General features: G+C 43.7%; 1 protein-coding gene across 1 annotated transcript in view; it reads left to right on the plus strand.

Moving 5' to 3' along the window:
* Nucleotides 1-12,479, plus strand: part of PDGFRA (platelet derived growth factor receptor alpha) — a 34,778-nt gene extending 22,299 nt beyond the window's left edge. Inside the window, exons 15-24 of the mRNA XM_074155141.1 lie at nucleotides 436-546; nucleotides 840-993; nucleotides 2,107-2,273; nucleotides 3,453-3,568; nucleotides 4,139-4,261; nucleotides 4,874-4,985; nucleotides 6,778-6,877; nucleotides 6,999-7,104; nucleotides 7,812-8,047; nucleotides 9,063-12,479. Coding sequence (XP_074011242.1) covers nucleotides 436-546; nucleotides 840-993; nucleotides 2,107-2,273; nucleotides 3,453-3,568; nucleotides 4,139-4,261; nucleotides 4,874-4,985; nucleotides 6,778-6,877; nucleotides 6,999-7,104; nucleotides 7,812-8,047; nucleotides 9,063-9,210 — 1,373 coding nt within the window. The 3' untranslated portion in view covers nucleotides 9,211-12,479. The remainder of the gene's footprint in view (nucleotides 1-435; nucleotides 547-839; nucleotides 994-2,106; nucleotides 2,274-3,452; nucleotides 3,569-4,138; nucleotides 4,262-4,873; nucleotides 4,986-6,777; nucleotides 6,878-6,998; nucleotides 7,105-7,811; nucleotides 8,048-9,062) is intronic.
* The last annotated feature ends 14,587 nt before the right edge of the window (nucleotides 12,480-27,066 follow it).

Consider the following 27,066-nt stretch of genomic DNA (forward strand, 5'->3'; position numbering starts at 1 on the left):
ATGTTTGTGAACAAATGAAAGCATTACAACAGAGCAGAAACAGCCAGCTCTTGTGTGAGAATCTTAAGTTCTTTGAAGATTTCCCAGTTCATGACCTGAGAATCTGATGCAGTGATTCTGGAGGAACCATGAGGAGCTTTCTTGTGTTGAAACTAGCAGCTTGCAGAATATCTCTATGCCACCTGGGCAGTCTACTGTACTCCTGGAGAAGGACAAACAGGCTGGGTCAGCTATTGAGCTGTGTCAAATTAGTCCTCTATTAGTGATTTGTGACTTCTTTCCAAATCTTAAGAAAGCCCCTTGTCAAGTAAAGGACACAGTCTTCTTCAAGAAACCATGGTGGCAATGCTCTAATGAGGCAAACAAGGAGAAATCATTTGTTATTGGAAAAAAGGTGGTTGCTCTCACTGAGTGGCTGGTGTGTTTTTCCAACAGCTACAGCGAGATCCAGTGAAAAACAGGCGCTTATGTCTGAACTGAAGATAATGACACATCTCGGGCCCCACCTGAATATTGTGAATCTGCTTGGAGCTTGTACAAAATCAGGTGGGTTTGGCTGACAAAATGGAGGTTTGATGTGGAGGCACTGTTCACTGTTTAACAAGCACACAAATGTCAAGTAAAGGATTTAACAATCAATATTAATGAATAAAAGGTTTCACAAATCTACTTGATATTTGGGACTTGCAGTCATATCTTAGTAAATAACAATGTATTAACTCCCAATACTTTTTATATTTATATTCTATTTTCTACTCTTTTTGGAGTCTTTTTCTTTTTTTTTTTTTTGCTTTGAAAGACCCCACTCATCAATGTATTATTTTGCTTTATTTCATCAGGTCCTATTTACATCATCACTGAATACTGCTTTTATGGTGATTTGGTGAACTACCTGCATAAGAACAGGGACAATTTCCTGAGCCGACACCCAGAGAAGCCAAAGAAAGATTTGGATATCTTTGGGATGAACCCAGCTGATGAAAGCACAAGAAGGTGGGGAAAAAAAGGAAAAAATAAAAGTATGACCCGCAACTTAAGGAAATGCCATTACTAACCCTTACTCCATCGCTCTCATTCATTGGTTTAGAACCCTCCCTAATTCTTCTCATTAGACTTTTATTTATCAGGTTTCATAGATCTAGGAAGGTTTCAGCACTTTTTTCCCAGTCTCCCTGATGTGTGCTAGATCCATGTTTCCTCAATGTGGAGATGCCTGCCCCAGGACCACCATGCGGTCTCCATAGTCGTCCTGAGATCCCAAGGAACATTTCTATTAACAAAGCACGCCCAGTGTTCCTCTTTTCTGTAAAAACATCCTTTTGCCTCTAATCACCCAAGTTTTAAAAGTAAAGCACAACTACCTGGTTTCCATGTTTCCCTGCTCAGGGAATTTCCACTGTCTAAAACTCCTTCCCTTCAAACAACCTGGCAGCGTTTGTTCCCCAAGCTCCAGTACTCTCCTTTATCTACCAATGGCTTAGCCGGTCTCAATAGTTTCCTTATGGTTAATGTTCATCCCATAACTTTTTCCAGATGACGGTGGAGGAAGCTTGTCATCATACATTCAGCAATAAAGCAATGTCATAAAATTAGGCAGGATTTAGAAGGTGAACAGAGATTCCTTCAAAAAATCACTCAGGCAAATAGACCAACTGACTTGGTAGCTGAGGACAGCCAGGATTATTCATCCGAGCATGGGTTTGTTCAGCGGGACTGGACTGGATGAAAACTGTTTGGATGAATAAATTACATCTGTAATTTGGAATACCTTGGAGTAAAAGCCGTAGGTAGTAGTACCTGAATTCAGTGGAGTTTTGGGAAGTTAGACAACGCATGTTTATATACTTGACAAAAGGGTAAGTTTGAAGTCCTTGTGTTTAACTACAGTGATACGTGGTAACGTGCACTAATATGTGGTAGCACGTGGCTATGTTGTAATATATAATCTTTACGTATTCCCTAACAAGAAGCCAGCTCTTACGCCCTTCTATTTCACAGCAATACAATCGTACACCATAAAAGAACTGTTAGATCTACAGGATGCTGTGGCGGGGAAGTCACCTGGACAATAGTAGCTGACACACCTGTATTTTTTCCCAATTTCAGTTATGTGATATTATCATTTGAAAACACTGGAGAATACATGGACATGAAACAAGCTGATACCACTCAGTATGTGCCAATGTTGGAGAGGAAGGAGGGATCTAAATACTCTGATATTCAGAGATCTGTGTATGATCGGCCTGCTTCATATAAGAAGAAATCTATCTCAGGTAACATCGAATTGTCCCTTCTGCATACATCATTGTATATACATCTGCACGCATCTCACATAAATGCATATCTTATTTTTTGACCTCTATTTGGATGCAAACTACTCAGATGTGTTCTGCACGCGTGCCAGTGTAAGCTATAAGTTAAAAGCTTGTGCTTGTGACCTTCGTAGTGCTCTGGGGACAGGGGTGCGCGCTCCTGGAGCAGAAGGTGTCGAGCTGTGTATTTGCTTCTGTGCGGAAGGGCTGAGGGGCTGCGCCCTGCGGCGGGGATGGAGGCGCTCTTTGGAGGCAGTGATTTCATTAGTCTTGTCGTTTGCAAGATTTTGAGCAACAGCAACGAATAATATAATAATAATAGTAAATATCTATCGCTCCGTTTCCAGTTACATTTCACATTAACTGACACTTAGCAAATGCAGAACACTCCCAAATACTTTCCTGGATTATGTAATGAAGATAATGAATGCATCCCGTTCCCCGGCCCTCTTCTCAGAAACCAAATATGCTTTGCTTTAAAAATAGGCACCGTCACTTTTGCCTCCAGGCCTCAGAAACTGAACCCTATCCAGGCCCAGATTTACATGGCAGACTAATGTACTCATATTGTGCCCTAGGACAGTCGGGGTAAATGAGTCACTGAATTTTGACTGGGTTTTTTGCTGACATTTTTCATAAAAAAAAAAAAAAAAAAGAACTGTTGCCATAGAATTCCTAACCCTTTTTGCTGGTATTGGATTAGTCCCAGTGAATACTTGCTGGGAAACATAACAGTCTTCAGCAAAAGTAAAGGGATAAGAATGTACATGCATGCACAAAAATCTAATGAAGGCACCACCTCTAAATAAATGTTTTCATACCACACACCGAGTATTGCAAACAACCTGTAAAACACTTCAATGGGCCTTTTTAACTTCACCTTTTCCTGCAGTTCTCTGGGGGCAAAAAAATACAGACAGGAGAAAAAACAAAACCTATATTTAATACTGGTTGTTTTTAAGAATGCAGTATGTGTCAGTGACTGATGCAGACATTAAAAGTGGTTAGTTATTATGAAAAGACTGGTTTGGTCATGGTATTCTGTTAAAGTCATCAGCTCGGAATCATGGTAGGTGAGAGGAAATGAATGTTGCTTTCACAGTCCAGAGCGCAAACACATTTTTCTCTCTTTTTCAATAGAATCAGAAGTCAAAAACCTTCTCTCAGATGACAGTTCAGAGGGCCTCAGCCTACTGGATTTGCTGAGCTTCACCTACCAGGTTGCACGAGGAATGGAATTCCTGGCTTCTAAAAATGTAAGTAAATAAAAAAAGTAAGTAAAATATAAGGAAGTGTAGAAATGTCTTCATCTCCACTACAGGTTTCAATTTATACTCTGAAAATACGGCACAATACAACATCCTTTTTGGGGCTGTAGGCAGCTTTCTCACTTATGTGGCAACTGAGATCACCATGGCTGGAAAAATCAAAGCAGCCATCAGTCCTCTTCTCCCATGGCAGCCCGCGACATTCATGGAGGCAGTGTGCCAGGGATAGTTGTGGATCTAAGCAGGCTCCTGGTGGAGGGTCTATGCAGCCATGGACCAGCATGGTCAGAAGCACAGTACATGATGCGTAGAAGGGGAAAGGATGGCATCACATTTGTCTTCTCCCCACTGCAGTGCATCTGCATGAATCCTCGCTGGTTCTGAGGGCTGGTGCCTCCTTGCCTCTGCCAGCTGGGCAATACAGGTGCTGCTCAGTAGAACGTCTTGTAAAGACCGTGCCCAGAAAGTTAACAGAACTTTTTTTCAGGGATATTTGCAAGGGAAACGGCCCTTGCGGAATTAGCACGTCCTTGAACAACTCATTTTCTCTCCCTACAGTGTGTGCACCGTGACTTGGCAGCTCGTAATGTCCTCCTGGCTCAAGGAAAAATCGTGAAGATCTGTGACTTTGGGCTGGCTAGAGACATCATGCATGATTCCAACTATGTCTCCAAGGGCAGCGTATGTACTTCTTAATCTCCTGAGCTCTGCTTTAACTGAAATGAGAAGTGTCAGTTTTAAATGCTGTTTAATGTTCTTGCCATTCAGTGTTAGTTACACTAATTGACCATTGGGGTGAACGCTTCTGAGAACAATTTTTCTTCAGTTCATTAATTCCTGCAAATTTCCTAATTCTGCTTTAAAGCTGAAAAGTACTTGGCCACACTTAGTACTTCACAGGCTTATGTTTTAACTGGCAAGTTTTGCGACTGGATAAATTATTAAGGAACTGTCTCCGTGATATGTAGAATAGTGACACTTGAGTCAATGACATCTCAGACCTAGATTGGCAGTGCCAACTTTTGTATCATACTTTCAATCAGCCTGGTCATTTACTAGTAATAAAATGAATATAGTTATGGCTTAATTATTTTTTGTGGGTGCAAATAGTATCGTTCCTTATAATCCTGGTACCTCTGTGTTATATGGAATTAAAAATAAACACTAGCCAGGTTAACACAACTTTTCGTATTAGAGGGAACTTAATCTTGGTTATCAAACAGTAGCTGTAATGGGAAGCATTTCTTTAATGACTAATCTGTGCGGTTTGGGGTTTCTTTCTTTTCGCTACAGACTTTCCTCCCAGTAAAATGGATGGCACCTGAAAGCATTTTTGACAATCTGTACACAACATTAAGTGATGTCTGGTCTTATGGCATTCTGCTGTGGGAAATATTTTCTCTTGGTATGTACTGTGAACACTTATGTGTAGTGATTAAGCTTTTTCAGTTCAAGCTGTTCTACATCAAGTATTTCAAATTCTACAGTAAAAATATATGTGTGAAATCAACTGTTAGTTATTCTTCTATATGGGATTTCAGATCCCAGTGCTGGGTGTGAAGTAAAATGTCCAAACTCTCCCAAAGTTCTCTTTAGAATTTTTTTTTTTGCAAGATATATATATATAAAATTTTTTTTTTGCTAGAAAACTGAAAGCACTGAGTGAAAAGCTCTTGTGGAAAAGTATTGGTGTGCTGGGCCAGGATGGATTTCCTGGATAACAGGAGAAGGAACATGCTTCCCCCTTGCAATGGGGTGCCTGTGGTTACAGCCCAGCCCAGCGGTTGCTTTGAAAGTCTCTTCATATAGGTTTCAAAACAGCCTGTCTTAGTCCCATTAGAGAAAGAAAACAAATGTCAATCTTCTGGGACGCTGATTTCTCATTTCCAGGTCAGCACTGTTCACACAGTTGGTTTATGGCAGCGTAAAGTGGTTATGACAATCTGTAGCAGTTACAGACAATGTAGAGTTCCCAGCTGGGAACAGCCTGGCTCTTTCCTCAGCCTGATTAATTAGCCTCCCGGGTGGGTGGCTGGCCTGCCTCAGTAAGCCTGCATTGCCCAGATTTACTCCAAGCAGAATTAATCACGCCTGTATGGTATCTACTACTGCCCCACGGCAACCCCAAGCCTAATGTTATTTTCTAGAATAAGTTGCCATATAGCTGCTTCTCAGAAAACAGCAGTTGCACCACTCTTTATGGTATTGATTACTGTAATCTCTGGGCATCATAGTGTCCTGTAAATATCCATTCACCCGCATCCCCGGGAGGCATGGGAGTGCTGTTGGGTATCTCAGGAACTGAGGCACTGCCCTACCTGCAAAGAAGGTTCTGAAGCCCAGTGTTAAGTGAAAATCCTGCTTTTGAAAGGGCGGAGGTTTCTGGTGTAAATATTGTAGGATGTTGTAGGATTGTCCTCTGCCTGAGAAAGACGATATTTCTCAGAAAGCAAAACATACCCTCAGCGGTGTTTATTGAGAAAGTTAACTTTGACATCTTGCTGCAACACTGACTTCAGCTTGAATGATCCTTTTACACATCAGCGATGTCTGTACACTGTAGCGCCAAATGATGGCTTAACTGTGTCAGCTCAGGGGCCAGGACCAGACCTTTCAACAACCCCCACACCTGACATGTTAGCTGCTGCCTAAAGCCACCTGCCCAGGTGGGAAGACTTGGGCATGGAGGGACTAGCTCACACTAAGGCTTTGCCCTTACGGCCAGGATGAGAATAGCTCAGACCACGTCATTCTCAGGTGCTGTGCAGATGTCAAAACCAATAAAACCAGACAGAACAAATGACTTGCTTAAGGTGACCAGAAAGCCAATGGCAGAGCAGAGCCATGACCTCAGGTCTGCTAAACGCAGGCTGATGACCTGATCTAGGTATCACCCAGCCTCTGTGCCCAGTCAATATACTCCCTAAACACCACAAAGGGATTTTTTTCTAAGTAGTACCTACTTCAATCTTTCCTAGCCAACGTTTCACATCAGGGCTTAATGTGGTCAAGACAACAACTCTGATGTGAAACACTGGCTATAAAAGATGAATTTTGATGGCATGTCAAATTACAGCATTAACAATTTTTGGCATTAATAGTAAGACAGTCTTTGGGAACTCTGTGTGGATAGTCAAGTAGACAGTAGTAATTTTTCTTCTTTTTTCTTTTTTTTTTTTTTTTTTTTTTTATTGCAGGTGGCACACCATATCCTGGCATGATGGTCGATTCTACTTTCTACAATAAGATCAAGAGTGGCTACCGAATGGCCAAACCCGATCATGCTACCAATGAAGTGTATGTGTGCATTTGGCTTTCCCCCACCTGGCCAGTCTCCAGATAATTTTGGCTTTAATTTCTGTTCGGTTACTCATTTTCCTTTCCTTGTTGGTTAAATTGATTTCCATCCTATCTGCAGGTACGAGATCATGGTGAAGTGCTGGAACAGTGAGCCAGAGAAAAGACCTTCTTTCTACCATTTGAGTGAAATTGTGGAGAGCTTGTTGCCTGGAGAGTACAAAAAGGTTTGCTCTTTGGAATTTCCTTCGTGCTTTCTATATATTGTTTTAGAGAGAATTATTTGTGTTGTTCCAGCTATCAGCACTGAACTGGCACATCCTACCCTGCATGAGTTACGTGATTTGGAGAGGGTCATTGCATATTGGGGGAACATGAAACTAAGGTTTCTGAGAGAAGCAATTTGTTAGTATTAGCTGGGAAGCAGAACTCTCCATTTCTAATGAAATCCTACCAACTCAGTATTTCTACTGAAGAATGGTTTTTATATATTTTTCATGGGATTTTCTAGGCAGTGAAAGAATTTTAGAAAAGGGATGACTTTGCCCATGTGTATAATCTCCCTATCTCCCTCTTTGGTCCTTGACACCAGCAAGTTTTCCGCTCATAATTCTGATACCTCTGGACAAGTTCTGCCTGCTCCATCATTCAGTGTTTCATTTTCCCACCTACCCTCATTCCTTTCCCCTTCTCGCTACCCCTCTTTCACATCTGTTTGTTTGCTCTGTGCTGCTCGCAGCACTCACTCCTGCATCTTCTAAAACTGGCTTGTCTTCAAATTCCCAATGACTTGAAGATGCTGGGCTTCTCCATCCACGGTTGCTGGCTCACAGGACAGAATATCTGCTGGGCTAATGAATCACAGCTACCCTTCTGAAGAAAGGTGGTCTCAGTGAATATCATCTAATGAGTGGTTTGAAATGGATATTTTCAGAGCTATGAGAAGATCCATCTGGACTTCCTGAAAAGTGATCACCCAGCTGTCACGCGCATGAGAGGAGACTGTGACAATACTTACATTGGTGTCACCTACAAGAATGATGACAAGTTAAAGGACAGGGAGAGCGGATTTGATGAGCAGAGGCTGAGTGCTGACAGCGGGTACATCATCCCCCTGCCTGACATTGACCCCGTTTCTGAAGATGAGCTTGGCAAAAGGAACAGGCACAGGTATGTGAGGTTTACAGACCACATTGCCCATAGTCACCGTCCTGGGTCATGTTTGGCAATGTGCATGAACACTTTTTAGCATCCTAATGGTCTGCAAAAGGTTTCCTTGGCTCTGTTTGGACTACTTATTCAGAAGGTCCCATTTGGATATGGATATGGGTCATAGTGTTTTCAATCGGAAAAGCCTAATTTGGCCTCTTTTGTGACTGGCTGGCAGGGTGCTCCTGTGTGTCACTGGGACTCCCTTTCTAGCTTGGCCAAGTCACAGCAGCTGTCTGGGTGGCTTTGTGGGCACATTTTGAAACACATCTTTTCCCTTTTGCTCAATGCCTTGGAGCTGCATGTGAGATCTCAAGGCATTGACTGTGGGAGACCAGCTCCAAAATTTGGGAGAAGTTGTTTTTAATACCTTCCATGGTATTCTTTTAATGGACAGGAGTGTATCCAGGACTTTTTACTGCTCCCTTGTCAGTTTGCATGACCAATTCCACTGCAGCACAACATTGTGTAACCTTTACTGTGAATAGCAGGGATTTAATTCAGCACTTAATTCATAGTATAGAAAACTAGAAACTTCTTTTTCTTTTAAATATTTTTGCACAATTTTCAAGAGGCAGATGAATGAAGTCTCTTAGAAACATTATCCAGATTAAGATTAATTACCTCTCTATTATTATTTTATTGTCCATTATTGTTATCTTATTTTCACCTGACCTCCCTAGATTTACCTAAATGATCTATTGCCACAGCAGTGTCATAAAGCTATTTCTTTAATGAGTTTCTGGCAGAAAGTGCTTGGAGGAAGATATGAACAACCCACTTCTTTTAATTTGAAGGTGGTTCATTACACTTGAGATAAAAGATCTGCCATGTCCGAAGAAACAGGTGGTCCGAGTCACCTAAGATTGTACCACGGGTCAGAGAGCATGTGGGGAGATGGTGTTCAGTTCTGCTAGACAATGGAGTACTTACCCAGCCACATTTGCCATATCTCTGAGATGTTTGTCTCTTCCAGTTCCCAGACATCTGAAGAAAGTGCCATTGAAACTGGTTCCAGTAGCTCTACTTTTATCAAGAGAGAGGACGAGACCATTGAGGACATTGACATGATGGACGACATTGGGATCGACTCCTCAGACCTGGTGGAGGACAGCTTCCTGTAACCCCACGGACACCTCCCAGCTCTGCACACGGGGAAGCTCGCCGTGTCGTCTACAGACTTCTGCTCCACAGAGAAAACCACTTTATTGCAATGTCAAGGATGTGAGGAGGAGGCGGATTTGTACAGAGAAGCTCCCAGCGGTGGGCAGAGGGATCAGCCTGAGCATGAATGAAAGAGACATGTCAAAGATGGATTTTTTTTTAGTGTTGCTTCTTGCAGTAGCATCTCAGTGTTGTTTGCCATTCGAACTGGTAGGAGGATGAAGGAAAAGGCCACAAACAGACCAGTTTTGTGTTTCAAGGGCATTCATATGGCTTTGATGGATTGAATTTCCACTGCAGCAATACTTCACCTTTGTAATTATGTAAATAACTGTCTACTCAAGGATCTTTTGAGGTGCACATTGAACATATGCCATGGATTTTAGAAGAGATCGTTCATGAATTTTGTGTACTTCCTCCCTCAATCTCAATGTCAGCTGCTGTTGAACTATCATGTGAATTGAAGAACATGCAAAAACCACTTTTGGACCAAAAAGGTCTAAAACCACAAGGGACTGACCGGTACTACAAAACATGTTACTTTTTACCATTAATGCAAGTAAAGGGGAATAATAATAATAATAATAATAATGATTAAAAACCAGTCTATAATAGGTGTTAGAAACCTAGTAAGTCTTTATTAACTATAGAAGATAGCTGTTTTCAAGATAATACTACTACTGTTTTCAGTAACACTAAATGTATATTTTATAATTCATTGTCCTTCAGTAAAAGCACAGTCTCAAGAAACATTTTTAAGTACAAGGAAAAAATTTATGATCTGAAAATTTTTACAAAACAATTCTGTTATTTGGCTGTACACAGTATGGTAACCACTGTGGTTAGCTGAAACTACTTTAACATGGAGAAAAATTCAAGATTTAGTTTTCTGTCATGAGCTAAGTAGTTTTTCTATCAGATTAGCAGAAATTATTGTCCTCTGATTAAGTGAGGTTCTAAAAATTTCCTAAATTTAATTCCCTTAATTTCTAAAAATTAAAGAAAAATTAATTTATGCCAGTTTTTCAAGATGCTCAAGAATGGAAGTTTATGATAAATCACCAGCAACATCCCATTATTATTGTTTCATGGGTACTCAAAAGAAATCTTATCCTACGGTTAGCTGTGAAGAATTGTTTTGATATTTGAACTGCTCAAAGAACAAAGACATCTCTCCCAGCCTGGAACTCCAGATTTAATAAGCAGAAATAATTCTGCAGCAAATATTCTTGTCTTAGTTTTCAGGTTTAAACAGGAACAGAATGCTCTGACTATTATCTTTGCAGACTGTAACTACAAACGGTAATTGCTTCCAAGAGTGTTTTTCGGAAGGTGCATGAAAATGAACGTGCTCTCAGCCTGAAATAGTTGTTTTTGGACACCACTTACACGAGCAAAGTATTATGATTACTGCTATCACTGTACAACGTGTTATTGAGACACAATGCTTTGGAAGACTTACATGTGAACAAAAAAGGTACATCACTGCGAAGGGCCCCATCCTTTCTGGTGCTCAACTTTCAAACTTAACCTTAATTCAGTGCGATGAGCGCCTCGCAGGAGGTGCTCAGCCTCTGGCACGACACAACCAATGCAAACGCGGTGCAAACCCATCCCTGTGTTGCAGCGTTTTTCCAAGGAAGTGTGACAGACGGACCAGCAGTGCCCGACAGAACATGCTGCCATGTTAAGCTAGAGTTTAACTTGAAATGGCCCTAAGAAAAGCTACACAAGTCCCCTTGACTTCATTGTTGTGGACGGTTGTGGATCAAAGGAAAGCAAATGTGATACTCTCAGTGTTACAGGCAAATACTTCTGGGTCTGGGTTTCAAAACGTCACCTGGCTGAAGCCACGTACAGGCGTCCTGCAGATGTGACAATGGGACCTGAAGCACGGTACCCAAATTTCCCACCCCAAGGGAGGCTGACAATCAGGAAGAACCTTGAGCCATGGCGCATCCTCCATTTCTTGCAGCCAACAGATGAAGACCGCCTGTCTTCCCGGGAGCTACACTTCAGCCGAACACGTGTCACTGAGCTCTGTACGGCGACAACTGTGAAACATAAAGACTCTCAATACAGCCAGGACAGATGAAGCAATGTAAAGTCCCCCCCTCCAGCTACGAACTATGAATTGAGGAAACACAAATTATCTGTTTGATATCCCAGATATCTGAATGGCCACTTGAGACCACACGTGCCTTAATTTGCATGTGTAGTCAGTACAACTACACACTCAAATTAGGCAAGCAATTTCACCTGCATTTTTGCACATGGCCTAGTGTTCTTCAGGGTTTGAAAATCAGCCCCAGCGCGTTTTATTATAGCAGTTACTGGAATTTAAGGACGTTTTCATGTGGTCTCCCCTTCCCCTCACCGGTTTCATTCCGTATCTCGCAGCGCATCTTGGGGTTAGGCCCAAACGGTGGGCGTGAACCAGAGCTGGCTCACTTTCCGATGCATAGTAGTGTTGAATCTCCATCCTGTCATGAGTATCATGTAGATGAACTGCATCCGTGGCAGGGGTCTAGCCAAACCCAGCTCACTGCAGGCTTGGAATCAGACAAGCTGGCCTGGAAACTGGAATGAGAAGCAGAGGAAGAGAGGGGGTTTACCGGAGAGGGAGAAGTGTGAGAGGATGATTTGCTTAGTTTTACAATATTATCAGTATTACAGACTTTTTCTTTTATGGCTTAATTTTTGAGAAGCCACTGGAAGAGATATTCCCAAACCTTTCTCTACAGTAATTGTATAACGACAATCAGCGTTAAGCCTGCGAAACACAGCTTTTGATTTGGAATGGCCAACCAATTCCTTACAGCGTGGTCTGCAACTTGTACAAAATGGTCCTATTACATGATGAAGGACGTGAGATATGATGATGTTATACATCAATATGTATATAAGTATTTTTATATAGACTTCTAGAATACTGCCAAAACATTTATGACAGCTATATCACTGCCTTTGTTTATATTTTTTTTACTGTGATATATTCCACAGGCACGTTAACTGTTGCACTTTGAATGTCCAAAAGTTATATTTTAGAATAATAAAAAAGGAAGTGTTTCCAAAATGGTGGCTGTTGTGAAATGTTTGAAGAAGGGCAAACTGGCCTGAGTGATGGTAGGCACAAAATGTATTTCAAAAAATGCCCCTGTTGATATTTTGTCTTTGAAAAAATCCTGTAAATTAAGATCTCTATATTTCAATAAATGATATATAATTTAAGGATATGTGAGGGGTCTATACTCACTTATTGAAAGATGGTTATAAAGAATCAGTCTTTCTTGGGTTTCTTTCTCCCAGAAAGGTTTCCGGTTAATTGAGTGCCCTGTGAAGCCATCAGGCAGTAATGTCAAGCAGGTCTCTGAGCCCTTCCAGTGGGCGCAGAGGAGAAGCTCCTCTGGAAAATGACCTGGAGAGTGAGTGACATCTATGGGGAGCCATGTTGTCCCCCCAAAACATGGCACATGTGGTGCTCCAGCGACTGCTGCCCAGAGCAGAGCATCTGCCCCAAGGTGGGTACAGGGGTCCCTGCAGGAGATGAAACCCTTCTTATGCTGGGGGGTTTGGTGCCTGCCAGTCGGTACACAGGTAGGAGAGATGGGACATGGGATGCTGAGCCACATCTCTTTGATGTATGCTCTCTGCTGCTTCTAGCACCGGTGTACAATAAAGGGTTTTATGCAAAAGTTGTTTTCAACAAGGGACTAAAAGCGACTTGTGTCAGTCTTTAGCCTAAAGCGCTTGATGATTACAGAGGATTAGATGGCCCCACCTTGAAATGGTCATTATTTCTCTGCCTCCAGCTGCAGGGCTTTTTTAAACCTATGCAGAGCTCACCTTCTTTATGAATCAAGCCAGATTTTTGTCCTATGGTTCTCTGCTCCTGTGGTAATTAATTTTACACACTGGATGTAACTGAATGTGAATTTGAGAAGAATTGCAAGATTTCAACCTGAAAACAGAGTTAAACTGGTCAGCTGCACTTTCTGCACTGGAGCCTGTCCTGGTTTGCCAGCGGGAGCCAGACAAGGCTGGCTGTGGGAAAGACCTGCGAACAGGTAGGTTAGCAACCTCCTGTCCATGGAGTGGTCACTGTTGTTACAATGTGCTTTGAGATTAGCTCTTTTTGGACTTATTCCTATGACCTGGATCATATTAAAATGCCAGATTAATGCTAAAACATATTAAATGTGGCCAGTCTTTCATCTGCTCCATGTGGACAGTGGCATTTGTCACTTACTGAATGCTTGATGACAGTGAGTTGTTTTCACTGACTTGGTTTTATTCAGTTAAGGCAATTGTAAAAAGATTTGTGAGCAAGTCTGATATTTTTACGCAGGAGTGATGCCCTTAAAACAATGTTCTTCATCTGTCCTAAAAAGAATTCATTGAGTGGTAGCTCAGAGCGAGCCTGTAAGGATATGAGCCAGTAAGGATACGAACTCTCCATCTAACATCTCCTTCTCCTTCACCATCACCTCTCCTTCTCCCTCACAAAGCAAACCCCCTCCTCATTTTAAACAGGGTGCAGCAGGCTGGGCTCTTGCCTTAGGTAAAAGTTAGAGCAGGTTCCCTCTCCTTTGTGTCCTTGACGAAGAGGAGTCTATCCTACAACACTGCATGGACACACAACACTTCTTCCCACCCCACGGGTTGCAGAAAGAGTTGTGGCAATGCTTGTGTCCTAACGTCTGTCCTGTTTGGCCATGCACCTGCTCTTCTGGAAGTTCAGCAGCTGTGTGAGGACCAATGGACTCACTATTCCTGCTGTGCATGGTAAAGGGTGGTGGTACCAAAATCCCTCTCTGTGCAAGAGCCTGTAGCTGGGTACAGAGCTCAGATTCTGTTCTCCATCCTCTTCTTCCCCTTTTCAGAGGGGGAATGCAATCTCTCATGTGCAGGGTGTGGCTGTGTGTGCCTGCGAGCGTGTGTGTCCATGTTGGGGAACATGGGTGGTGAGTGTCTCGCCCTCTTGCTGAAGTAGATCCATTCTGGGTAAAAGCCTAACCCCTCGCTCCACTGATAACCACATTCTGGGTGTCCAGTGGGAATCCTGCTCATCATCTTACTCCCTGTCTTGAGGCCTCTGGAGGATTTGGCTGGAAAGGGAGCTCAGTGTCACACATCAGAGGCAGTCTGCCCAGGACAGAGGAGCTGGGGGGAGAGCGGCACTGTGCCTGGAGCAGCAGAGCTGGGTGGGCTCCTGGCCAGGATGGGAAGGGAAAGGTAGGGAATGGCTTTCCACATGGGCCCTGTGCAGGACATTTCAGTTTATGCAGGTGAACAGACCTTTGGCTGAGCTTCTGGATTGCTATGAGTGGTGCAAAAGGGGAGCAGCAGGTTCATCAGTCAGAAGCAAGTCATCCAGCCACCCCAAGGTTGCTCTGGGAACCCTGGGAACCCGAGGCATGGTGCCCTTGCAATTATCAGATGTGTTGTGTGGTATGGGAGCTGTGGGCTGGAGTAACGCCTGGGAAAGCTCACGGGAAAGCTCACAGGAAAGCAAAGGAAGGCCTTCTGTACGCTCAAAACAAAGATGAGGGAAAGTTACCTCATGAATCTGGCCTGGCCCATGAAACTGGGAGCTGAAGCAGAGTCCATATGCTGTGGGAGCCCCAACTCTGATGCCTACAGTAAGATGAAGGTTAGGGCTCAGCACTTGTGGGCTTGTTGACCTCTCCCCACTTCTGTCCTGCACCCCTCAGCACAGCTGGCTCGTGTGAGACTAAACCACAGCAGGAGATGGAGGAGGCAGCAGCCCCTTCGTCTGCCACCTTTGGTGTTCAATGCTTTCCAAAGGCAAAACTCATCTAACCTCCAATCTCAGTTCATCCCCATTCATATAACTGGACGTAAGGATTTGAGACACCTTTAAAAATTCCCATGTTTTGTTACATTTGTTAATATCTTTACAGAAATAGAGCCAAACTTTTATTTTCTGAGTTGGCCACAAGATGGAAGCATCAGACAAAAATCTGTTAAATAGTTCTTTTCCTCATCCTTTTTCTGGTTTTGTTTCCACAGCAGCACAGATGTGCTGCCACTGCAGAGGCAGAGCAGCTGGAGCCTTTACAGCAATAGGAGTTAAAGGAATGCATGCGGTGTCTGTCAGCTCCAGATGTTTTGTTTGGAAGAACTTTGAACCTTTTATGATAACCATAGTTTTCCATAGGACGAGACCTGCTGTAGACACTCCTTTTAAAGAATGACTTATGTACTCAAGTCTACTCTTACCAAAGGGAAAACTGAAACAGCATCATGGAAACCAGGGAAGTTGCCTGGGATTTTTGTGGGCCACAGTTACCCATTTTGTGTTACAGCATTCAACCCAAACTCTGCAAAACTGGAAACTTCACTGGCAACTGCCAGGCTATCTCTGATGGCGCTGAAGGACATTCTGCCTTTTGCCTCAAAAAACTTACCTCTAGTGGAGAGAAGGAGAGATTTAGAATAAAAGATGGTTTTAAATATGGTGAGGAGTGAGACCTTAGACATACCAAACTCAGATGAGGCTGCATCCATCTCCTCTGCATTCATTCTTCCGCTGCTTTAGCGTTGTGCTGATGCTGGATGAAGAGCCAGAAGCACTCCTGAGCTGAGGGCCAGATTCATCTGACTTTGTGGTATTAAAAAAAAATAAACTTGGGACCAGTCTAATGTACATAGCCAGACCCTCAAACTCTAACCCCTGGAAGGCAAGCAGGTTCGAGAGTTAGTTCAGTTCATAAGCTATTCCAAATCCTGCAACAATCTGATGGGTCAGAAATTGCCATATCCACCCTGCCATTAGCTCATGAGCTCCGCCAGCAGGAGCATCACATGCCTCATCATTTCTCCATAAAAGCGATGCAAGCTTTGTGAGAAGGGGGTTGTGATTTATTAGACCAGCTGATAACGGTGGGAAAAAATGAGAAGTAACTCACGTCAGGACTTGAGATAGGGCTTGAATATCTAAAAATTGGGCTGTGTTTTCCAGCTCTACTAATTGGCCTCATGAAAGACATCTTCTGAATATTACTTCTGGGTGGCTGAGACAACAGCCATTGCATTGCCAGCAGGATCATATGCCAGCTGATGCCTGAGTCTTAGAAATGTATATTTAAAGGCAGCTTTAAGCTTTGAAATGGGAGCCACCTTGTCAAAGGTAAGCCAAGCATGTGTGCGCTACCAGCAATGGCTCTGCAAAAAAGTGACTCCCACCAGCAAGCGCATTTCAGTGTATTTGTATTTATACCAAGTGCATTTGTGAGCTTGTTGACTGATTGCTTTCAAAGATAGAGTTTTGTTTTGCTCGCAATCTATTTGACATGCAAAATGATGGGTGCTTTGGTAGGTAAAAATGCTGCTAAATTGATGTGGGAATGATGTCAATGCTTTAAAGACAATCTTCAATTATAAGGAAAAAGAGTCTCCTGTCGTTATTTAACCTGGCATGCTGTATGACACAGACCAGAGGGTTTTCCCAAATTAATTCCCATTTGAACCAGAGCCCGTCATCTAGAAAAAAAGCAGTCTTTTCTCATCTCTGTGAATCCTTGTGTAAATATCAGGTTTTGCAGCTGCTTACATGTGAGACAAGTGTTATTAGTTCAACACTCTGGGCATGCACCAAACCAAGACTTATATTTCCACACTGTTTGCTCAGAGGAGCTCAGAAACCCGTTAGCCACCATCATTTCTAGTCTGATCAGCTGGATGAGCGGGCGAGTGGGATTTCATCAACATATTTCAATGACTTTCAGTGCAATTTCTGGTGGCTGTTTTGGGCAGTTTGGGTTATGTCTGTACAATACTCGGAGGCTCTGTGTATGAAATGGGAGTTCCTCTGGCTGGAAGCTAGTGGAGGTGAACTGTCCTGAAGGAGGAAAGATGCTTGTAGCCAAAATAGTGGTATAACGTTTCCACCCAGTAAGAAAATGTGGGGAAATTGAGTTAAATGTGTTTTCCTCTCTATCCCAAGACTTTCCCATGGGTTTCCAAGCCGTGCCTCCCTGTTGGATGGCCCAGGAAGATTGCTCTGAGCAGAGCAGGATGGGTGCCACTGCCAACCCCCCAAGGCTTCCTGTGCTTGGCTTTTATATATGCAAAAGCAGGAATGGACCGAAGACGGTCTATATCAATCCCAGCTACGACATAATGTAGCAACACGAAGGTTGGTTCTTCTGCCTTTGGCTGCAAGCACAGGGGATGGTCCCTGCTCCATTACAGCTATGGGCTGGTCAGGAGATGCTCTCCCTGGCTGCAAGGCTTGGCATGAGTAGCGAGACGATGCTGGGGCATGGCATATCCTGCTTTTTTTTCTGCTGTCTTGCCAAGACCGCACGATTTGTTCAAAGGTGCATCTGACTTGGCTCTTCTTCCTCCCATCCACCTTTTTTGGCTTCTCCCTTGGAGAAGCAGGCTGGGAGCTCTGCCACATCCCTGCCCTTCTTCAGACTTGGATGACACCAAAGGCCAGGGTTGGAGGGGTCCAGCACTGCTCCAAGTCACTCCTGAGCGTCTGCACAGCTAACGTGTTTCCACAGTTCCTCCCTGGATCCTCGGCTGTTCCCCTGGCAGTGAGAAACCCTCAGAATTAAATACCGTGAGAAAGCGTTGTTGAAAATGTTCAAGAGAAACTGCATTTTGAGAGAAAATGCATTTGAAAATGTCAGCATTCTGTAAAAGAAGGAGAAAAAAAATGGTGCGAATATATGTTGCTTTACTGTCAAAAACTGAGCAGCCTAAACCTGTCCTGAGCTGCCAAAAATTAAAAACTTTATTTTTTTGGCTCGAATATTTTGGTATTCAAATTTTCTCCTGAAAATGCCATGTTCTCTATGGAGAATGTAGAAAGCAAGCTTTTGGGTTTTTTTCCCCTGGTGAAATCCACTTTTACCTCCTCCCTCTTGAGAAGGACCCCCCTTCCCACCCCGCGTGTTATGACATCTTGTGCTGAGACCAAGACTGTGCTGCTACAAGGACCTTTCATAGGAACAGCTGTCAGAAGTTGCCTTGCAACTCCAGGGAAGTATTTATTGGGATTTCTCATCCGGGCAGCTTCCAAAAAAACTAGCAGAAGAGGATCAGGGTGTGAGGGGTGCTGCTGAGGCTGCGGGCAGGAGACTGGCATGAAAGATGCATTTTGTTCCTCTGCTCTGCCCTGTGGCAGTCAGCTCTGGGAGCCGGTGAGAGCGTCCTTTCCCGGAGCATCGTTGACGCAAGGGCTCACACGCGTGAGTGAGGACACAGCGGTGCTTGTGTGCAGGCACATCTCTGCCTGCCTGCTGCCTGCCCACGGGACCCTCATCGTTATGTCCCAAGAGCAACACGAAGGAAGGGTCCAAACCCCACCACGGCCTTGCAGCTTCACACTGGTGAGAGACACTGCTGGTGGTGCCTGAGATTCACCAGCCACCGAGGCAGGGCTCATAAAAGACATCACCTCTGTCTACGAGCCTACTGCACGTTAATCTTGAGACCACCTCACCCAGGGCAGCTCTGCTATGCCAGGGATGAATTTTGTCACAACGTTGGTCAGGTTGTCTTCTTCTGCACTGAAGAGTGAGCAGGGGGCTTGTGAGAGCGTTAAGTCAGCAGAAAGGAAGGGTTTTCTTACATATCTGTAGAACAGTGGGGATGTAGCTCATAGTAAACATCTCTCCCTCTCTTCTCCTCCCTCCAGCGCTATGTGTCCGTATGTTGTCCTAGCAACTTGTCGACTATGCTGTCCCCAGGCTTTTGCTGAGGTGTGTACTGCCCGCCCTACTGCTGAGACTTGTCTGACTTGTGCCATGGGGAGAGTGGTAGCTCTGGCCCAGGAGACCCCTCCAGCCACAGGAGGTGGCACTGGATCGGCTGCTGGTGAGGGAGGGAGATGGACCCCCATATGGTTGTATGTGGTGGGAGAGGGTACAGGACAATGTAAGCACTGGGACAGGGTAAATGTCATCATATCACAAAACCTACAGTCCTAGCAAGAATCAAACCCTGTCACCATTGTCTAGGACAAAGCAACTCAGTTCTCATTCACACAGGAGCATTGCTCAAGGATCTGGCCAAGAACAGTAAGTCCGAAAGCCTGATACTCCTGGGTCACTTAGAGGAACAGAGGGACAATTAAGGATTTAGCCTTGAAGAAAGCACCAGGAGAACTTCAGAAAACCATAAAAGCAGCCACCTTGTCCCAGCCCTGCACTGAAGGATGCTCTTTTAAGGCTCAGAAGGTTTTGTGGATCTGTCTTGAAGTTTCTTACTTCTAGGTGTGCTTACCATCACTCAAGACACCCTGGCTGAGTTTTGTGCATTGACACCTCTCTTCTGGGGACTGGTCTGAGAGTTTTTATTGTACTGTCTAGAAACTGGAGGGATGGGTAACCTGAAAATATTGGAATAGTCCACTGACTCATTTCACTTAAGCCAAAGAGCTGTCAGAGGGCAGCAGTGGCAGTTCCATTGTCGCTGTTGGCAACCTGGGCTGGATTTGAACAGCTGACAAATGATCCTCCTCTCAGCTTCCCAAACCATCCGTTCTTCCATTTAGCTAGAGTTTTATGTCAAGTAGCCATGCAGTAGCCAAAATACTGAAAAATTATGATTTTACAACATTCTTATGTTGCTGAACCTGACGTGATGCCATGAGATTGGATTGTTAATGTGTCTGAAGACATGTACATGCCTGTATCATCTTCTCTCTTTGGATGGTCAAGCACTCCAAATATTGTTCATCTGCTGCATTGAAATATATCCTCTGCATCTTTCATGAAATGAAAATACACATTTTGCTTATTTGTTTTATTTCATTGAAATACCTGCCAGAAAGTTTTGGGAATGTTTGGAAGTTTTTCATTTTTTTCATGAATCTGGAAAAAATAAGGCAAGAAGAGAGGAAAGGACGTTCAATTTAGTAAAAAAACAAACCAAACCAAACCAAACCAAAATCAAAAACATTTTTATAACAACAATGGAAAATCAATTATTATCTATCTTATGTGACCTAAGCCTAAGCTGAGATCAAATCTTTTTAGTAGAGCAGACACAGCTTGAAGACATACCATTTTTGCTAACCATCTGAATTCTTCTGGCTTTAGTAGTTCTGCAATTAGAAGTCCTCAAAGGCTGGACACAAATACTAATACTTCAAAGCAAAAGAGAATATTAATTTATTGCAGAGGTTATAATACACCTTTCAAAATTTTTATTATGTTAACATGACTACATCAAAAGGGTTTGTTGAAATTTTGTCTAAAATCTAGACACGGAGTTTCAGCATGTCAGTCTTGGTATGTGACCTTAGTTGTCAGTAATTCTGTAGAATAAATTCTGCTAAATATATAGATGTACAGCTATACTTCTGCTCAAAAGGGCCATATTTTCTCTCTGGAGAGAGAACTTCGCATGAAAATGAAATTATTGTTTTGGATGGGATAATGAAAGCAAGGGATGCTAGGTAATAAGAGGGTCCTAAGTGAGCAGGAGGAATAGGGACTGTCTGGGCTTTTTTGTGACCGGCTGCCAATGTGTGCTGTCCTAATATAACCCCCCCCCCAGATTAGACTTCAGCAAGCTCAGCTCTTTTTGTGAAGAACTTGGCAGAAAAGTCCAGAACAATCATGCAACAAGCTTCCTCTTAATTCTGCAAACATATCATTATCACATCATATCACAAACTAGCAATACCATTGTCCTTTCTTGTCCTTCCCCTCCCTTAAGGCCACATCGCTCCCATGATATGTCAGTGGTCAGTACTTTGGAAAATCAGTTTGACTCCTTCTTCCCTCCCTGCAGGTGCTGTGACTCATCCTCCTCAACATTGCTCTGGAGGACACAGATGCTTTGCTCGGTGCTCACTGCGGTGCTTTGCTCGGTGCTCACTGCAATACTTTGAATCACAGCTTGGTCTTGGGTTTAAAACCTACAGATTTTGAAGGGACACACATGTTACTGACTGTCCAGGAACACAGTCCTTTTAAAAAATAAGTATTTTGATGTAAGAGCTGTCCATTGGAGAAGAGAAAGAAAAAACAGACAAATGGCATTATCAAAACAATAAATGGGCAATATGCAGCAGCACCTCGATACCATCTCCAGATGGTATGAATTCTCTCCTGAATTCATAACTCTTCAATACTTTGTAAATGAAGGTCCATTCCCATCTCTGCTTCCAATATATTACCAAAGAGTTATTCAAAGTGTTCTCACATGCTGTTTCATTCCTATGCATCTTCTGGTACAAATCTGGAAAGATTCCTAATGTCATAGAAAGATTTTGAGCCAAAGTCTGTCTTGATTATGTAGTGTGCAATATGGTCCTCACTGGCTGACCCTATTAACCCCGAGAGATATCTGGAGGCAAAATGATGATGGTGGTCAGGAAAAATCCTGAAACATTGTTGTACCAAATAACAAAATATCATAGGCTGATCCTCCAAGGCATGATTTAGAACCAAGGCAAAACATGCTGAGTTCTTTCAGTTCCACTTGGTGGACTTTCAAGTCATGCTTGCCTCACATGACGATGTTAATCTGCAATGATGAGAGCTAGCAATGCACTCTGTATAAACAAAAGTGAAGAAGCTGTGATTCCAGCAGCTGGGACATCACTGTCCATGGCAAAGCCATGGCAGAGCAATCTGATACAGCACAGAGCCAGTCCAGCTCTCCTTCTGCCAGCACAGAAACCCACAGGAGTTCAAAGAAGGTCTTGGAGCTCCTTCTCCAGAACTTCATTCTCTGGGAAAACCACTAGTATTCAGCTGATTAAGTAGTATTAAGTGCACAGTTACATGTTCTGGTAGGAAAATAAATGTCCTTCCTCTTGTCTTTTTCAATTTGCTACTAACTTTTTAAAAATGAGAATCCCAGAAGCTGTTGCTAAACAGTACTAAAGTTTGCCTGGATGAGCTTTAATAATTAGCAGTAATTTGAATAAAACCGAAAGAAAGTTCAAGGGCCTTACTCAACAGGAGATCCAGGCACTGCCTTCAGTCTCAAGTATTCACACCCACAAAGCAGAACTGCAAGAAAACAATGATTAACTTATATTTACCTCCCCCATTTTCATACAGGACAGGTTTATGCTCTGGTTTATGTGCAGTCATTAGCATTTAATAACAGAAATGCCCATATTCCCTTATCAAGTTGAGTCGTTCGTCTGCTTTTTGTCTTCTGTAGGTTCAGATGGCCATGTGTACACAGTCACAGGTGTCCGTGCGGGCTCTGGTTTGGATTTGACACCTCCTCTTTCATCTCACCCATTCCTTGGGAGGCAGCGATGAGCGTTTTGTATCTCTGAAGTCCATTTCCTTTAGCTGTTCCTTGTCATTTCCTAGCAGGATTTGTCTGTGTATGTGAAGGCGCAGCTGGAGGGGGGTGGTGTTTGCCCTTTTTTTTTCCCTGTGCAGCTACCCTGTCTGAGTGCGCGGAAGCTGTCAGCGAGGCTGCGGGGCTCTTGGTCGCCATGAGGAGCAACAGAGAGAGGAGTGTGAACCTTGAACTCTTCCCAGGATGCAAATCATCTCCCTGGTTTGAGTTCTATGCTTCCTTGAGTTTCTTGGAAAAAAATGTTAAATTAATGAGGAATAGAGAACTGAGAAGCAAAACCGTGTGTTTTCAGCTCATGAGAAAAGGCAGGAAAAGAGCAGAGAGAAGCCCACAGGTAGGGAAGGTGCTGGCAACTGAATGAACCAAAGTTAAACCTGGTTCAAAGTTTGCAGCAAGGGAGTAGCTGTAGGTAAGGAAACGTCAATATGAGAGGCAAAGCTGCTTTTTATACTGCAGGTGTGAAATTAAGGACAGATACTTACATACTTTCAATTTGTATCACGTCACTGCTGTCATTTAACAACGACATTAAATGGCACCGAAAGCTGAATTTAAAATGTACTTTTCTAGCCTGATTTCACAAAAACTCCTATTCCAGCTATGATAAAGCTGGCATTCTCTGTTTACCACGAGAATGAGGACTGGGTGCTCAAGGAAGACCACATTTTACCATGGGAATCTCTACCTTTGTTTGCTAAAGCGATGCTGTCAAAATGATACCTGCTTATTTCCTAAAATGAGTTAAAAGTAGCTTGAGGATTACACCTGTCTTTGCCAATTTCTGTCATTAAACAATTTCCTGTCTCCAGTTTCGTGCTTTATTTCCTGCTGGTGTCTAAAGGATGCACGCTGACAGCTGAAGAAAGCGGCCGTTGTGAAACACTGGCGCTGCCTGTGGGGCTCTGATCCGCAGCAGGACTAACTGGTGAGCATGGGTGAGATGTTTTCTTTTGTTTTGATCAATCGTTTAGCGTGAGAAAAAAAATGCGGCTTCGGTGGCTCTGGCACTATTCGCTAATTGGGCTGAACGTGCAGATTGACTAAAGCACAGGCTTATGGTTTGGGAGCTCCAAGTTCAACTCCACCATCTGCTTGGAACCTCGCTCTCCCGCAGCCCTGGTTGAGCAAGCTGTGGGCTGAGCGGGGCTGGTGGGTGCAGTCTCTCCCACTGAAGCTGTGAACACTTTGCATACAAAGATTAAATATTTATTAGAGCTGATGGTGCCGCGTGTCCCAGCTCCCACCTGGGTGCCCTCATCACTGCACTGTAATGCTCTCTCCGGAGCGATTCATGTTCAAATGTAATGTGTGAAGTGAGACCACATCAAGAGTGCAGAAGGCTTTCGGTCCCACGCAACACTTTGCAAGGTTAAGACAGTCTCCAGGGAAGGGACACAGGTACGAATCCCCTGGCACAGAGGAAAGCAGGGCAGAATCAGGGTTTCCTTCAACCTCCATATGTGCCCAGCCTGCAGCTCTGTGGGGTTCTCCTCTGGGTGTGGAGGTGTCTCCAGTCTCCAAGCTACGCAAAGGGCTATGAAAAGTCATGAAGGAGCCTGAGCCTGCAGGGGAGATTTGAAATCCTTTTGTACTGGGGTCCCCGCCTGGCAACTTTGGGGGATTTCAGTGAATCAGAAGAGCTGGAAATAAATGGAGCAGATGCTTGGGTAGAGGGGCGCAACATCCAGTAGAAGAAGAGAACCTAGAAATAGCTGCATACTTTTTTGGCTTTTATCAGTTCAGATGAGGTGCATGAAAGTATTTATGAGGTCCAGAGACTGCCACAATCAACAACACAACTGCAGAACTGAGTTTTTCCTTCAAAAGCTCACAGGCCATAGTGGGTAAATATAGTTCAGACACAAATATGTTTTTAGATTAAGAGTGCTCTTTTAAATCTTTTTTTCTCTCTTCTGAGAGTGCCAAGTAGTGCCAGTTTGGAAGTAATTTCTGAAATGTGGACATCTGTCTTCTAGGATCTGTACTGAAAACACCATCTTTTTTCATATAGCTCACCAAACAAGCCATTCATTAGTAACTAGTCTCAATCTGTAATGGCTTTGGGTCTGTTTCATGGTTGTTACTCTTGAGCTTTGTGCCACCATCCGTGGGGTTTGCACGAGCATACATCTGGGGTGCAGAAGTGAATCTGCACTCTGGTCAGACTAACAATTTTCAGGTGATGTTTCACAGCTCTTCAAGGATTCCCAGAGCCATTCTAGTGTCTGAGAAAGAGAAAGCTGCAGAACAACATCTACGCCATAACATTACTTTAAAAATAACAGCTAATCTCCTGTTTGAGATGTTAATTTATAGGAGGAAAGGCTTTGGAATAAACCCCACATTTTCTAATTACATGACTGTTTTTTTTCTTGAGGCATATAAGCAGTTCTTCTGTCCTTAGCTGAGAAAGTATGTGCTGTGTTCTACCCCCAGATCTTTTAGTACTAGCTAAAAGGTATTTCACACCAGTCCACATGTAAGGAAAAGCTTTTCATCAGTCTGAAGTAAGGTATAAACAACCCCAGGAAGTTTGGAATATGTTATTAAAACTGTTCTTTAGTATCCTTGTTACAGGGTGTTTTGGCATCACATCCTTTAAGTGTAAGCTTATTATGTAAGTCACTTGTTGGCTGGCCTCTGCTCCGTCCCATGATCGCTCACCAGAAAATCACATCCTTTCATAAGTGGGGTATGAAACCAGAGGCAGTGTGCTGCTGTTCATTTAATGATTCATCCCTCCTGCTTTCCTCCTCTTCTACCCCCACCTCTGTTTTTGCATCTCCACCTGCCTGTGTCTCGGGCATTTCTCTTGGCTGTCTCCATCCTGTGCCTTGGGCACACCTGCACTCAAATGCACCCAGGCTGGCTTTGGGCATCACCCTGAGCATGGTGTCAGGGATGTGCTGGCCCTTGGCCTTGCTGCAGTCAGGGGAGAGGTTGTGGCACCCCTTGGAGCCACGCACACCGAAGCTGGAATTTAACAAATTAAGAATACTGAAGAGGAGCCCCTTTGCTCTCCTGTTGCAGGGCATGAGCTGAGCCTCCTGAGGAGATGGCCCTCTCCAAGCCCCCATTGCAGGCACACCACCGAGTTCAAGTTTTGTAGAGAAAGGTGACGTAGTTTTGCCTAAACTTTTGTTGAAACCAAGAGGTGTTTAAATGCCGAAAGGGGAATGGGGCACCCAGATATTTGCGCTTTCAGATTCCAGCCAGTGCCTCTGCCTCTTACCTCATATTTGACATATTAAACTAAAGGATGCCACAGGCAGACCCTGTGCCTAGAGGATTTTGAAGATCAACCAAACTGTTAATCTTGAATAACGCCCCGAGAACCTATAGCTGTGGATGCAACAAGTAGTGTATTTATTATTGCTAAGGAGGTATAAGTATAGTGGTTACAGGAAAATATATGAAACTATGGAAACATGAATATGAAGCATTTATAGTGCTGAACAAGGAAAAGCATCAGGTAGTTATTTCCTTTGACAGCATATCTAGAAGTGAGTAGGTCAGTGTGTTCTTAGGATGACATCTGATACCTCATTTGTTCTCAAGAGAAACCTTCAAAAGTCTTCAGACTTTTGCCACAGGGCTATAATCATGTCTCTTTAAAAAAAGACCCTTCTGCCCTTTTACCAGTAGTGCTCCTCATGGCAAATGGAGCAAAGATCGTAAATCACCCCATGGATTAAGTAACAGGGCTGAAACCAGCCAGGCGCTGGGGACAGCAAAGCATTGCCAACACTGAAGCAAAAGTCAGCTCGGACTTGCGGTGAGGTTATCTGAGTGCCCAGAAGTCCAAGAATCAGTACGAATTCAGTCTCCCTCAGGGCTTCCTGCACTGCCTATCGGTCCATCGGGTGGTGGTGCCGTGGGCGCCGGGGCTTGTGGGGCACAGGGGCGGCCGCCAGAGGAAGAGGAGGAAGGCAGGGGCCAAGCAAACCTTCAGAAATCTTGCGGTTTCTAAGTTTGACACGCTTGTGCAGGCATAACAGGAATAAATGCATTGGTGGTAATGAGTACGGGTAAAGAAACACATGAGGGGGACCCTTACAGTGTTTTTCCAAAATTGCTTTAGAGATGGAACTGATTCCAAATATTTCTTCGCTCTTCTGTACACAGAGGTGTGTTAAGGCATTGTTTTGAAAGGGTTATTTAGTGGCTGAAAAATGCTATATCAGGATCTTTATTAACAGAGCTGTGAGAGGAGGAAGGAGAAGTGGGAGCAGAGAAGCCCGAACCCTGCCTTGGGGCGGGTGGTGCAGCTGGGGAGGAGCGTGGGTGGCTGCGGTGGCCAGGAGGGAGGGCAGCAGGATGCATCCCTGTCGAAAACAGAGGAAAGCTAGTCGAGGAACACGCTGGCAAAGAGATGACACAACACCCAGATATCTAGTCTGTCCTCCTGGCAAGTTGAAGCCCATCAGTAAAAACTGCTATACACTATAGTTACAAGCTGTCTATTGCCCCTCGGAAACTAACCGTGCATTAATGGTATATTATCT

Source organism: Numenius arquata, chromosome 10 (assembly GCF_964106895.1).
Source record: "Numenius arquata chromosome 10, bNumArq3.hap1.1, whole genome shotgun sequence".
Classification (NCBI taxonomy): domain Eukaryota; kingdom Metazoa; phylum Chordata; class Aves; order Charadriiformes; family Scolopacidae; genus Numenius; species Numenius arquata.